This window comes from Ptiloglossa arizonensis, chromosome 1 (genome assembly GCF_051014685.1).
Source record: "Ptiloglossa arizonensis isolate GNS036 chromosome 1, iyPtiAriz1_principal, whole genome shotgun sequence".
Classification (NCBI taxonomy): domain Eukaryota; kingdom Metazoa; phylum Arthropoda; class Insecta; order Hymenoptera; family Colletidae; genus Ptiloglossa; species Ptiloglossa arizonensis.
In genome coordinates, this window is record NC_135048.1 from 28,350,183 (window position 1) to 28,363,844 (window position 13,662).

At 42.2% G+C, this 13,662-nt stretch overlaps 2 protein-coding genes across 7 annotated transcripts; one reads left to right on the forward strand and one right to left on the reverse strand.

Moving 5' to 3' along the window:
- The first annotated feature begins 288 nt into the window (after window positions 1–288).
- Window positions 289–5,119, forward strand: Conu (Rho GTPase-activating protein conundrum). 5 transcript variants are annotated; one of them, XM_076318901.1, is made up of 11 exons: window positions 289–469; window positions 558–839; window positions 1,427–1,634; window positions 1,710–1,951; window positions 2,016–2,146; window positions 2,225–2,433; window positions 2,516–2,678; window positions 2,765–3,108; window positions 3,184–3,350; window positions 3,434–3,611; window positions 3,758–5,119. In XM_076318901.1, exons 3-11 carry the CDS (start codon window positions 1,496–1,498, stop codon window positions 4,129–4,131), a joined length of 1,947 nt encoding a protein of 648 aa, XP_076175016.1. In that variant the 5' UTR covers window positions 289–469; window positions 558–839; window positions 1,427–1,495; the 3' UTR covers window positions 4,132–5,119. The 5 variants fall into 5 exon arrangements, with proteins under 5 accessions (XP_076175016.1, XP_076175007.1, XP_076175035.1 ...); XM_076318892.1 differs by having other exon boundaries at window positions 289–839; XM_076318920.1 differs by lacking the exon at window positions 558–839.
- Hr83 (nuclear hormone receptor 83) lies at window positions 321–11,568 on the reverse strand. Of its 2 annotated transcripts, XR_012993118.1 has the most exons (6): window positions 10,452–11,568; window positions 9,439–9,534; window positions 7,214–7,462; window positions 6,192–6,509; window positions 5,146–5,816; window positions 321–353 (listed from the first exon to the last, which is right to left on the reverse strand). XR_012993118.1 is itself a non-coding variant. In XM_076318989.1 (5 exons), the coding sequence occupies exons 1-5, from the start codon at window positions 10,606–10,608 to the stop codon at window positions 5,581–5,583; spliced, it is 1,056 nt and encodes a 351-aa protein (XP_076175104.1). In that variant the 5' UTR covers window positions 10,609–11,568; the 3' UTR covers window positions 1,910–5,580. The 2 variants fall into 2 exon arrangements, 1 of the variants encoding a protein (XP_076175104.1); XM_076318989.1 differs by lacking the exon at window positions 321–353 and having other exon boundaries at window positions 1,910–5,816.
- Window positions 11,569–13,662: the final 2,094 nt, after the last annotated feature.

Below are 13,662 nucleotides of genomic sequence, written 5' to 3' on the forward strand. Positions count from 1 at the left end.
CGAACCATTGTTTCTTTGTGTTTTAGTTCATACGTATCGCTGCTAGATGGCTGTGTCACTTGTTGGGTCATTAACGACCTAAACACTAAAAAATTGTATAAGTGTGACACAAGAAAGAAACAAAATCACGTATTTATTAATGATCTTATACTTGGTAAAGTATGTGTAGCAGAGTCAGCTATGAATGCAATGTTAGTATAGAGTTTGATTTTTAAATATATATCTATATATATACAAATTCAATGTATTGGTAACTTTCAGAAAATATGAACCAACCGTGAATCGTAGCCCTCTGGTGGTGCCTTAGTCAATGTGGTGTCGTCGCCTCAAAAAATGGGAGGCGCAGGTGTCAGCTTGAAAACAGCAATACCGTGAATCAGTGTAATACGAATACAGGTGGGAGTCATATATGCGTCAGCAACAGGTTGTGGAGTCGCGAGAACACGTTCTCGCCTTTTTTATTTTCAATGTAAGTTAAGTCCAAAGAAGCGGGAGTTATGCAAAGACGCGAATTTGTCTGTCGTGCTTTCGAGATAGGCTCGTTATGTCGTATTTAGGTCGACGAATCGGCAGTCTCGCTCATGATGGGTGCGATTCGAAGGAACACACGGAATATATTAGTTCTCGGAAATAGTAAATAGCCTCGAAATATTCGCGCGTAGATCCACCTGCCTTGAGAAAACATCGTATCACGGATTGGACATCGAGAAGCTGTTTCTTTGTGCGTGTTTTTCAAGTATCGTGCTACGTTGACCGTCGCCAATTTAGAATTTATTTTGGGAATAAGATGATCATGCAGACGTTGGTATGCCACTCACGGAACAAGTCTGTTCGGAAACGTACGTATTTCATTCACGAATATGTCGTTACTTCTACTCTGCGCAAAACGGTTTACTACGAAGAGGTTAGGCGATTAGAGACTTTTTTTTGTTTCTTTATATATGCCACGAGTTCATACACACAGTTATAGTTTACACGTGCGGGTGTTCGCATTTATTTGATGTGGAAATATGTATGTATTTCGTACAGTTTTGGAATTTATTTTAATACTTGTTTATTTCCGATATATGCGTCTTTTTTTCCGTGTCGTTATTTAATCGTGTCAACGATACTTCCTCGAGGCCATGCGTATGTTAATTCGATTTGTGTCCTACTTTAGAAAAGTGATTATTAATTTCTCAAGACGATCGATCTCACTTAAATAGATTATGATACCAAAGATTATAATATTTCTTATGAACAATCATTATTGAACGTCATAGTCGGGTGGCTTTTCGTGCAAATCATATTTTATCGTCTGCGTAAGTTTCTCGATAATCAACTACTTTTATCATTTCGAATAATCGTTGATAAATTGAGGACAAAAGAAATGCGTCATGTTGGTTGAGATGACTTAAAAATTAGCATTAAGATATTTTTATTTCAGTCATTAATAAGAATTACTTCTGAATGATAAATTTAAGTTATCCAAACTTGAATAATAAATTTTGAAACTATGGAGAAGCAACAAGGAGCTACATATGTTGGTGGTGACAGTCACCTACTAGATTATTGGGAAGAATATCAAAAGATGATAGAAGAAACCAAACTGTTGGATGATTATCTCGAAGAGGAGTGTCCACGTAATTACGATGGTATGTTTCTTTGTTAATATTGATTTTTTCTAAGGGACACTGATTTGAAAGAACAATTAACATGAATGTTTTTAGATGGAGAAGAGGAAGCCGAATGGTTACGAACGGCTGGCTTGGGACAACTTACAGAAGCATGGAAAGCTGGGCAGGAAGTGCATCCAGAAGAGTTGGGCGCAGCATTGCGTCCCTTATCGCGAGCACAAGCGGAAGCAGTACGACGTCGTGTCAAATCTCTTAATCATACAGTAAAACAGCGTTTTAATCAGCGTCAGCGAGTCCGCAAACCAGATATCAGAGATGTTTTTAAAGATGTAGAGGTATGGATTAGAGTCGACGTGAAGTCGCAAGGCCAAATAATAAACAATAAATCGTTTGTCTTAGGCGTCTAGTACAGGAACAAGGTCGCGCAGCGCTACACCTGATTCTTTAGATTCCGTTCCAGGTGCGACGCCAGAAAATGCATCGCCACCGTCACTATCAGCGGTCAACGTCATTGATGGGCATCATATAAAGTAAGAGAATCTCACGTCATATTCGACGGCGATTGGTTGCTTCGTCGATAATGAATAATTACCCTTTTTTTTTCACAGTGCCACCGTTCCAAACTTTGTGTCGGTATTTCAACGAGCATCAAACGAAGGTAAGGAAACGGTACGCAGAACTCCTAGTGCACCGTCTACGACAGTGCATACTGTGACGAGTTCATCGTCAACGGGTCCATCGCCAAATTCATTGCCCATTCAAGAGATCTTCAGACGCGCTGGGAATTGGTTACGAGGAGACGTTGCAAACGATTCAGGTATCGGACACCTCCCACATAGTTTGTAACAATATTCAATAAGGTGGAACTGGATCCACCTGAACGATACGTTCAATTGCAGAAGGTATTCAGCTAACAGGATATCACAGGTTAGGAACTATACACGTTTCAAGGCCGACTATACAAAGACGTAGCGGTAGCGATCCCAGTGAAGTAGCGAACACAACAAGCTTACATAACAAATCCATCGAAAAGTTGAACATATCCAAGGACTCGACTTTGAGGTAATGCCAAATTCTAAATGATTTTATAAGTGCATGTGCAAAACGCTAGTTTACAATCGTGTAATTCTTGTCGCATAAAATTTTAGGAGAAACTCGGGCAGTCATGCAACGGTAACTCGAAGCCATAGTAGCCTGTACGGGTTAACGAGACCGGCGGATGAAGGATTGATAACGCATCCACTAAATCGTACGTCATCTCATGGCCACTTGAGTTTTGAGGAAATGTGTCGAACGAACGAAGTCAGGCCGCAAGAATGGGCGGCGGAAACTCTTGCGTCCGACGATTTACAGAGACGGCTAGGTGTCGAATCGTTGTCGCAACGAGAACTCACGAGGTTGCAGCCACTATTGTGGCTCGAACTAAGCGCAGTTTTCGATAAATATAACGTACCATTAAAGAAACGCAAACCTAATAAGCGTCGAACGAAAGGTTCGCATAGACGATCGAAGATCATCGAATGTTAACATAGATCTTGATAAACAATTAACGTTACTGTGTCCGTAGCTGGAAACTTATTCGGCGCGTCGTTATCGACTCTGTTACTTCGAGATAGCCAGTTGACATCCGAGGAAAGCAATGTACCGCTAGTGTTCCAAAAAATACTTAACGAATTGACGAAACGTGGCGTAAAGGAAGAGGGAATTCTTCGCGTTGGGGGACATAAGCAAAAAGTACATACACGTTTCAATGCAATCATGAAATTGTTAAACGTTATGTTCCTTTCGAATAAATTCTGATAGTGGTTGTTGTCCAGGTCGAGGCTATATGTACGCAGTTGGAAACGGATTTTTATTCCAAGCCCAAAGAGATGGACAAGTTGTTCAAGCGCATGTCGTCTCACGACTTGTCGGCGGTTTTAAAAAAGTTGGTACGCGATCTGCCGCAACCGTTGCTCACTATCGAGCTTATCGACGCTTTCTACCAAAGTCACAGTAAGTAAACGATAAATTTTTTGGTCCGAAACGTGCGAACCTAGAGCATTTGTAAAGTCTCGATTATTTTTCTTTTGAAAAACAAAAATATTTGTTGAAAATTTCTCGCGACATAAGTATACGTTGTTTTCTTTTCGTGCGTTCAGGAGTGAAGGATCGTCAAGAGTTATCGTATTCGTTGATTTTGCTGGTGCTACTATTACCGATAGAGCATCGATGTACCTTGAAAGCGTTAGTTACGTTTTTGAACGTGGTCGTCGAGAATCAGGCGTTCAACAAAATGTCGATACATAACGTAGCGATGATAGTGGCTCCGTCTTTGTTTCCACCGCGATACGTTCATCCTCAAGATCGTACCGATCTGACAGCTCAGGTTAACATGGCCGCTGTGTGCTGTCAGGTGACAGAAGCTCTTCTCAACACCGCGGAGAAACTGTGGTACGTACCGAATGATCTTATCAATCAATTGCACAGACAGTCCGTGGAGGAAAGGTATCGAAAATATAAAAAAAAGTACTGATGACGGGTATCGATCGTGCGATATATCGAACGTTATTTTTTGACAAAGGTGCAGTGTTTTTAGTTGTAAGATTCGCAGCGTTTCGAGTCGATCGCATCACGCTCATAGGTTAAGAAAGTCGATCGATTCTTTAAACGGTTTTAATTCTTGTTCGGTCGGTTACGATGGCTGGCGTACATAGTGCCTAGATTTTACGGTGCCTTATGTAGGACACCCCGCGAGTCGGTGGTGATTATCTTAATCTAACAAATATCGATGCGCGACGAACTTATAACGAGTTGCGCGTGTCGACTGCGATTTATCGATTTCACGAGTCTCGAGGTACAATACGGTTCGTTTGTAATTTGTAATAACGCGCGTCCCTTTCAGACAATCGTTCACAATCAAGTTTCACTTGCAGCCTCGAAGAGTCTCATTGTTTCCACTTTAAATATTAATAAAAGTTACACGCGTATCCACCGCGTTGCATAGCATAGTGTAGTAGTAATGCAAATCCAGATCTAACACAACGAACGGGCAAAGATATTATTCGTTCATAGATTCTCATGCAATAGCGAAATTATCTCGAGTGGCATTTCAAACGTTACATATCTATCGTATAAGTATTCTAATTTATTACTAATACCCCTGCGTGGAGCCTCAGCGAGTATCGCATAGGTGCATATACTTTGTTTATTTTCATTTTTTTTTGTTTGTTTTGTTTTTTTAACATTTTTTACCCGCCAGCTTGTATCGGTGATTAATCGATATCCGTGCAACCATTTTCGAAGTCAACGGAAAAGAAACGAGCGATCGCGAGCATAGAAACAAGGCGCGAACTATCGCCCGAAAGTCGGTGCGTCTCGCGACGTCTCGTTTCCATCTCGTTTCCATCTACGTTCTCGTCCTGTTCTCTGATGCGCCATATTATTTTAAGCAATTGTACATACTGTATTCCGTAAAACTGTTACATTTGCGTTAATAAAGTGCCAAAGAAAATAAAGCTGAATTTGATTTCCTTTGTTTCTTATTTACCTTCTTTGCGTTGACAAGATTCCGCAAGTCTCTGTGCTTATTTCATTCACACGATGTTCCATCAGATTGAATAAAAAATATCGAACAAGAAAGGCTGACCAATATTCACGTTTCTTTTTAAGGAAATGCGTGAAGTTTCATTAGGTTATGTGTACATGCGCGAGGTGGAAACAAAATGTAATCAACGTTGAGCTTAATAAACGCCATCTATTGAAAAAGACCAGAAGACTGTTCGTCCATGGCACTGTTTACGTTTGCGTCAATTCTCATCTGCTTTCGCCATAAATTCACGCAAAACGTTCAAGAGGAGAGGAGTCGCGAGATTTCACGTAGATGGTATAGGTGCGTGTCGAAAGCGACGGGGAATAGGAGTTATGTTACTGTGACTAGATTACCTTTCCCGAGACGCATTTACGCGACGGTCAAACGGGCGAGTCAGCGCACAGACGCGATCACTCTCTCAAGATCGACGTCTCCAATAATAGGTGCGAAAAGATCGCCGGCCAATTCTCGTGGACAACAAGCTGTTAGAATCGGAAGGACCAGCATGATCCTGGCCAGTCTAGGAGAGCGTCGTTCGGCTCGAGCGTCCAGATGCCGAACGAGAGTTTCCACGGCGGTGTCCGTTGCTCGAGATGTCAGACGGATGCCGTTCGTGGTCTCAGCGATTTCTACATATTTGAGAAGAACGAAGAGCTTAAAGTTGTGGAGAAACACAAACCTGTTTCTTTTTTCGCGACGGGAAAACGACTAAGATTGCGTGCACGCAGCGCGCAAAATTTATACGTGGTTCTCATTAGATACGTGTGTAGTTTGCTTGTCGTGTAATACTGATATAAAAAATAACGGTAGAGAAATTTCGATCAAAGTTTATTTTTGATATTTTTTTTGAACAAGATGTCTATATAAAAAAAATATTTAGTAGATCTGGCCATAGAGGTTTTCAAGCAACTTTTTTTATGTGATCAGTATTTTGTCATTCTCCCCGGTAATATTTTTTACTGTGTGTGAACGTTACCCGAGCGCCACTGGAAATCAAGCTTTACCGGGTCGGCAGAGAAGTAAAGTCTCCAGAATCGAAATCTCGATCCGATCGAGGCGCAACTTCGAGATGGTGGACCGCGCCGCGACCAGAGCATCGTAAGCGGTGGCGGCATCGTCGCTGGTCGAACCGTCTCGCTTTCGAAAGTTCGAAAGGTCGATCGGCCAGATCGCAGCTCGCAGAAGGAACGCCGCGGCCCATCCTCTCCGGAGGATTCGATTCTGCTCATCGACGTCGAGCATCGAGAATTCTCGATGCTGTCGAGCGGCACGCACGGTCGCGAGAAATATTTGGGCAGCGATCTCGTATCGCATCGTTGGCCCTGTAAATAGCCGCGATTCGTTATTGTTCGTACCACCGCAAACAAGCTTGTCCATTCTACCATGGACAGTAACACGACACAAATTGACGTTACTCGAGCAATTTAATGCCAGGGATGGAAATGATACCGAATCGATACTATCGATACCAGCACGTAAATTCTTAATTAGCATTGATTAGTATCGGAGAGAATCAGAGATGCTACTGCAAAATACACAATGTGATACTTTACGTAAGTACTGATACCCATTTGATGTTTCTTCGTAGTATAATATTTCAGCCAGTCGATGCAATGTCGTACGGTATCGATTAGATATATACTACGAGAGTATCGATACCGAAAATTGATATCGAGTGGTACGCGTTGCATGTAATTGATACGTAATCGATACTTTCGTGTAGGCATCAAAACGGTTCAATATAAAACGATACTTTATCATCCGGTATCGATGGTATCGAAAAGGTGTTAATCCTATTGGTAATGACACGACAGACACGACCGAAATGCTCGATCCGTTCTGATTTTCGATTGGCAGAATGCGATCGATGATTCGTGTCCCTACCAATTGGAAGTTGAAGCGCATCTAGCGCCTCCCGTTGCATCTGTGGTAGTTTAGACAAGTTTTTTTGCGTCTGTGGTTCTCTGGAACTATGTAAACAAAGGCATTCGCGATTGAAATTTTCCAAGATCCCTCGGCTCGTTACCCGCGGCGACGATCCTCGGTGCTCGAGCGGGGTGTGACATCGAGGAGAAAAAGAAGCCTGTACCACAGCCACTCGCGTGATAGATCGGCGACCCGATTTGTGGTTCGCGTGTCAGTGCCACCGTCGACTGGGACAAGAGACGTCTTTGCGGGAGATCGTTGTTCACGTTCCACGCGACGCTGGAATCGCCATCTATCACCGTCGCGACGATTCTGCTCCGCACGCGCGGTCCTCGCTCTTCTTGAACGGCTACGAAAATGAAATACCTTCGACATATTCGAAAACGGTGCGAGTTTACCGCGAGGGGGGTAAAAATAATCGGCTGTAGAGCTAATACCGTATCGATACCAGAAGTGTCGCTTAAAATCGAACCGTTTTGATATTTGCACGAAAGTAACGATGTGTATCAATTACAACAGCGTTACAGTCGATATTGTTGCGAACGAAGTAGAAGTCTAGTCGGTATAAAATAAACGTCTCGCATAATAACACACGCACACCGTATCGCACCATTTGGATATTCGATTGTCGCATAAAATATTCGAATACTCGAGTACTCGAATGGTATTCGAGTTAAAAATAGTAGATAAGCAGTCTCGGTTTGAGGTGCAAGCGAATCTGTAATTACCTGAATATGTATTATTCGTTTGTTTCGTACCGATTAGATACTGTTACTTTTTTCTGATATATTTTACAATAGTATAGACGCCTGCTCGGTATCGATCTAGTATTCGTTCCAAATGCATCGGTACTGGGAAAGAGATGCCGCGTACGCGAGATTTGAACGCGTTGGCTTTCGAGCGAAACAAACTGTTGACAATCAGTCCGTCGCTGAAAATAATTCCCGTGTTGATCGAAACCGCCTCGACGATGGTTCGCCAAGTACCTAGGGAGGAAGACGACGGCCGTGTGCGGGTCACGCGGCTTTGTTTGCATCTCGTTTCGCTCGTTAGCCGATGGACACGTGTGATTCTTCGATACAGAAGCTTCGCGAGAACTATCGCGGAACGTTTACGTCTTCGATGGTGAATCGGAGCGAGTCTGTCGAGCTCTGGATACCCGTATTCGTGACGGATCCTACTCAGACCCCATCACAGGCGAGCGAGCTCGCGCTTACACGGGCCTCAAATTTACATAATAATAATTAAGTAATTTGTATGCATTCATTTTTTATACAAAAATTACCGTGCAATATTACGTCTAGCATACGTAATGTTTTAGAGTCAGTTAATGATTTCGAACAAATTATGCGCTGATAATATATTAATATTACCGACAGTATATTATGCACCGCTTATGCACCACTACTGTCTCTAATGGATCGATAGCGTTACTCGTAAGAGGGGATCTGTTAATAAGCCTTATTATCGAGTTCAACTAGTAGTAATATTGCTCTTTGTACCAAAAGAATTATTTATTGCACGAAACAGAGTTTTCTTTTAAAACCCTTTCTGTCCCAAAATATTCCTGTGTAGCGTCGCTAATTTTAAGTCTCGAAGTTTCGTACGAAAATTCCCTAATGATTCCATTCGACGACTTAAATCGCTTCTGTTTACAATATTATAAATAATTTCCCTCGTATCGGTGTGCATACGTATCGCAGACTGTAGAATACGTACGTGTTATGTTTCATTCATTTTTCAACATTAGAAAGTTAACAAACCGTCGAGCGTATTCTTTCATTGTACGATCGATATCACGTGCCTAATATTGTTTACCAAATCGTACGATTCTTAACGATACCGTGTTACGCGATCTTCGTACCGACGTGTTTTATTTAATTTTTAATTTTCACTCCCATTAGAAAACGAACAGACTCTGCTCGGGTGTATTCTTTCATTGTGCGATCAGTATCGCGAGCCTAATGTATTTTTTCCCCATTTGCACGATTCTTAACGATACGGCGCCGTAAAGTATGCGTACCGACGTATACTTCGTTCAATCTTTAGTTTCGATTTACATTAGAAAGCCAACTTGTCGAGCGTAATCTTTCGTTCTACGATCGATATCGCGAGCCTAATATTTTTTTTTCTCCTCTGTACGATTCTCACCGAAATCGTGCAATATTTGTACCTTTCGATCGATTCTGTCTCACGATCCTACCGCGTTAATGTATCTTTTGTTTTGTTTTTTTTTTTTCTTAACGGTGTAATCGATTCGGGACAGAGAGGGTCGATGTACCACACGGGGCCTCTTTTTCGATTACCGTGGGGCCCTGATCTTACCTGCTGTGTTCATGCCGACGGTAAAGCACTTCTTTAGGCGGCAGTGTGGGCACCAATTGCGTCTCGCTTTGTCGACGGCGCACGTTCCAGTGCCGGCTGGAACGAAATTTCGAGTGTCAGAAAACGAACGCGATCGGATCGCGATCGTCTCGAGCGCGGAGCAACGAAAGGTCTGTTTACACTGCCGACAATCCGAAACGAACTGTCGAAACAAGAGTCGATAGCGTTTTGTCATTGTTTCCAATCGTTCGCTAATAACGACCCTAACCAAATTCTACGAATCGCTCTTACGTGGCGCCAAACTACACTAAACTTCTATTTCTTCCCGATTTGTTAAAAAATCGGCCATTTTAACCAAACATCGATGAAGCAACTAATCAACCTAGAATAAAGTTAACCTCAAAACTGTACGTGCAGGGTTTCTCGAACGAAATATTCGAGACACATGGCACTCGTAAACTAATAGTAAATAATACCGATAGTTTCGATTGTAAAAGGACGATGTACTTTGTGGGCGCGTGGGTCGAAAGAATAAAGTTAACCTCAAAATTGTACGTGCGAAGTTTCTTGAACGAAATATTCGAGACACGTGGCACTCGTAAACTAATAGTAAATAATAGTTTCGATTGTAGAAGGACGATGTATTTTGTGAGCGCGTGGGTCGAAAAAGACCCGAGGAACGTACCAGAGTTAAAGAAACGTTCCTCGGTAGTGTTAAAGGTTATCTCATGATCTTGAGATTGGTCCATCTAATTCTCACAAAGACATTCTCAACTGTTTGAACGAATTCTCAACTTTTTCGTTTCTGTTCGAATAAATAGAAATTTGATAAGTGTTACAGTTCCGTTGTCTGATTATTCTACGTGTCTCCTTATTAATTTAGGGGACTGTTACATCGGTGAACGGTAGGAGATAATGACTAACACAACTATCGATTTGTGTTTCGATGGTACAGTCGTTTCGAGTTTGGTTTGTCGGTAGTGTAAACGAACCTTAAAAGGGAGGTTTCGCACCTATGCACGTGAAGAGAGCGCCACGGCGCACGGACCGCTTGAAGAAGCACGAGCAACCGTCGCAGCAGTAAACCCCATAGTGTTTTCCGTAGGAACGGTCCCCGCAAACTTTGCACGCCACCGGTGTGGGCAGCGTTCTCCCTATTTTTGCAAACATCGGAACAACGTCTCAACACGTTCGTTGGCCGCGTCTGGTACACGTGAACTCTTATAATCTCGTCGTACCACAATATTCGATGCAACTCGACCGATTTTTACGAAACATTGCAGATCAAGACTAAGATCAGTGTGGTGAAGGTATCCAGGGTACCAGTAGCTGGATTTTTCAGAGAGGATACAAATGAAATTTAAAGAATGCACCTCTCTTGTCCACCTTGATTTTAATGAAACTTTGTAGGTCCAAATGGTGGTCAAAAGTGAAGAAGGTAAGGTAAAGGTACCAGTAGCTGAGACTCAGAGATAAAAATAAAAATAAAAGAATGCATTCCGCCTTGAAATATTCAAGAAATATTTCTCGAATATCTGATATCTTCTTAAAATATTTCCAGGTTGTTATTACCGTATATAATGTAATGATAAGATTTATAGTGAAATAATGCTACAACCACAAGTCATCACGTGACATGGTAGTACTATGGGCATATTGGTACAGCATTTAAAATGAATTTCTACATGTCTATCGCGAGAACCAAGACCCACAACATTCTGTTAAGCTCAAATGCTCTACTGGTGCTACTGGTACACTTACCTCAAATTGTCTTTACAGTTGCAGATCATCCTCGAGGAAGTTTCACTCTTGGAGATTCACGAAGAAATTTTGTTACTTTGAAGATCTCCGATGTATCTTTGCCCCTGAAGATCTCCCATGTATTTTTGCCCCTGAAGATCTCTAACAAATCTTCGCTTTCGGAGATCCTCGATGAAATTTTGCCCATGATGATCTCCAACGAATCTTTGTACTAGAGATTCTTAAAGAAATTTTGTCCCTGGAGATCATCATCGATGAATTCTTGCTCCCGAAGATCTCCAATAATTTTTGTTGTTTTAAGGATCTCCCATGAATCCTTGCCTTTGAAGAACCCTGACGAATCTTTCTTTCTGGAGACATTCGATGAATCTTCGCCCTACAGATTCTGGATGGAGATCATCCTTGAGGAATTTTTGCTCCTGGAGATTCGATACAATTTTTCTTTTGTCTTGGGGATCCCCGACGAATCTTCGTCTTTGAACATTCCTGACGAATCTTTGCTCCTGGAGATCCTCAATGAAATTTTGTTAATGGTGATCCTCAATGAATCTTTGCTCTGGAGATCATCTTTAATGGATTTTTACCCCTGGATAATTTTTTTGTCTTAGTGATTCTGGGTGAATCTTTGGTCCTGGAGATCCTCAACAATTTTTTTTTATTTTGAATATCTTTGACCAATCTTTGTCCTGGAGATCCTCAACAATTTTGTCTCCATTTTGAAGATCTCTTCAAATCTTTGCCCTGGAGATCCTCAAAAATGTTGTCTCCATTTTGAAGATCTCTTCAAATCTTTGCCCTGGAGATCCTCAACAATTTTGTCTCCATTTTGAAAATCTCTTCAAATCTTTGCTCTGGAGATTCCCAATGATTTTGTCTCCATTTTGAAGATCTCTGACCAATCTTTGTTTTAGAGATACTCAACAATATTTTCTCTATTTCGAAGATCTCTGATCAATCTTTGCTCTACAGATCCTCAACAATTTTTTCTCCATCTTGAAAATCTCTGACCAATCTTTGTTTTAGAGATACTCAACAATATTTTCTCTATTTCGAAGATCTCTCACCAATATTTGCTCTAGAGATCCTCAACAATTTTTTCTCTATTTCGAAGATCTCTGACCAATCTTTGCTCTGACTAATCTTTGCTCTGACCAATCTTTACTCTACAGATCCTCAACAATTTTTTCTCCATTTTGAAAATCTCTGACCAATCTTTATCCTGGAGATCCTCAACAATTTTTTCTCCATTTTGAAGATCTCTCACCAATCTTTGCTCTGACCAATCTTTGCTCTGACTAATCTTTGCTCTGACCAATCTTTACTCTACAGATCCTCAACAATTTTTTCTCCATTTTGAAAATCTCTGACCAATCTTTATCCTGGAGATCCTCAATAATTATTTCTCCATTTTGAAAATCTCTGTCCAATCTTTGCTCTAAAGACCCCCAACAATATTTTCTCCATTTCGAAGATCTCTGACCAATCTTCGCCCTAGAGATCCCCAAAAATATTTTCTCCACTTCGAAGATCTCTCACCAATCTTTACCCTAGAGATCCCCAAAAATATTTTCTCCATTTCGAAGATCTCTTCAAATCTCTGTCCCAGAAGATCCCCGACGATCTCCCCCCCGCCCGGAGATCTCCAAAATCCAACAAACGCGATACAGACTTACCCATTTCGTTCGAGGCCTCCGCGGCGGTTGAGCCGACAACGTGGATCCAACTGGTGCCTCGGCGACAACCGGAGCAGAGGGTCGCACCGAAGTCACAGACCACCGTCGTCGCGACGTTCGCTGGAAAACTGGAGACCAAACGAGGTGTCCCCTGCAGCTGTGGTCTGCGAGGGGTTGGTTTGGTTTATCGACGACCGACGTCGCCAGCGACGGAAGCGAGGTCGAGAGACGGACAGGTAGGTAGATTGGGTAGGTGGCGGGGGTTGGTGTGCTGAGGTTTTGACGCGTGCAAGTGTCACTCGGGTCGTCGGGGACACGTCGAAGGATAATATTTACCGAGCACTGACGAGGCCTGGGGCTCGACTGGTCGACGAGGAATCAGCGACAGCTTGCCCCCGTGAGAGGGCCAGGGGGGCAGTGTGTCTTCGTGTATGCGTGTATACGTACATCGAGACGTCTCTTTACATCTCTCTTTCTCTCTCTCTCTTTCTCTTTCTCTCTGTGATTCGTGACAAGCGGTAAGATCGAAAGCTGTTCTCTTTATTGCGCGTCGCAAAAAAAAACTAATTATACAGGAACTGTACAGAGAACCGATCGATTCGGACGATTCTCGACAAAACTCATCGATAAACGTGTGTAATACCGGAGGGGGGCCTAGCCGAAGAGAATGCCCCTGGATGGGATACGGATTCATTTTTAAATAGTTACCACCCTATCGGGTCAGCAAACTGTATATATATGTATATCGTCGTGGTGAAAACGCAATTTTACATATTTCGTGTTCGTTAAC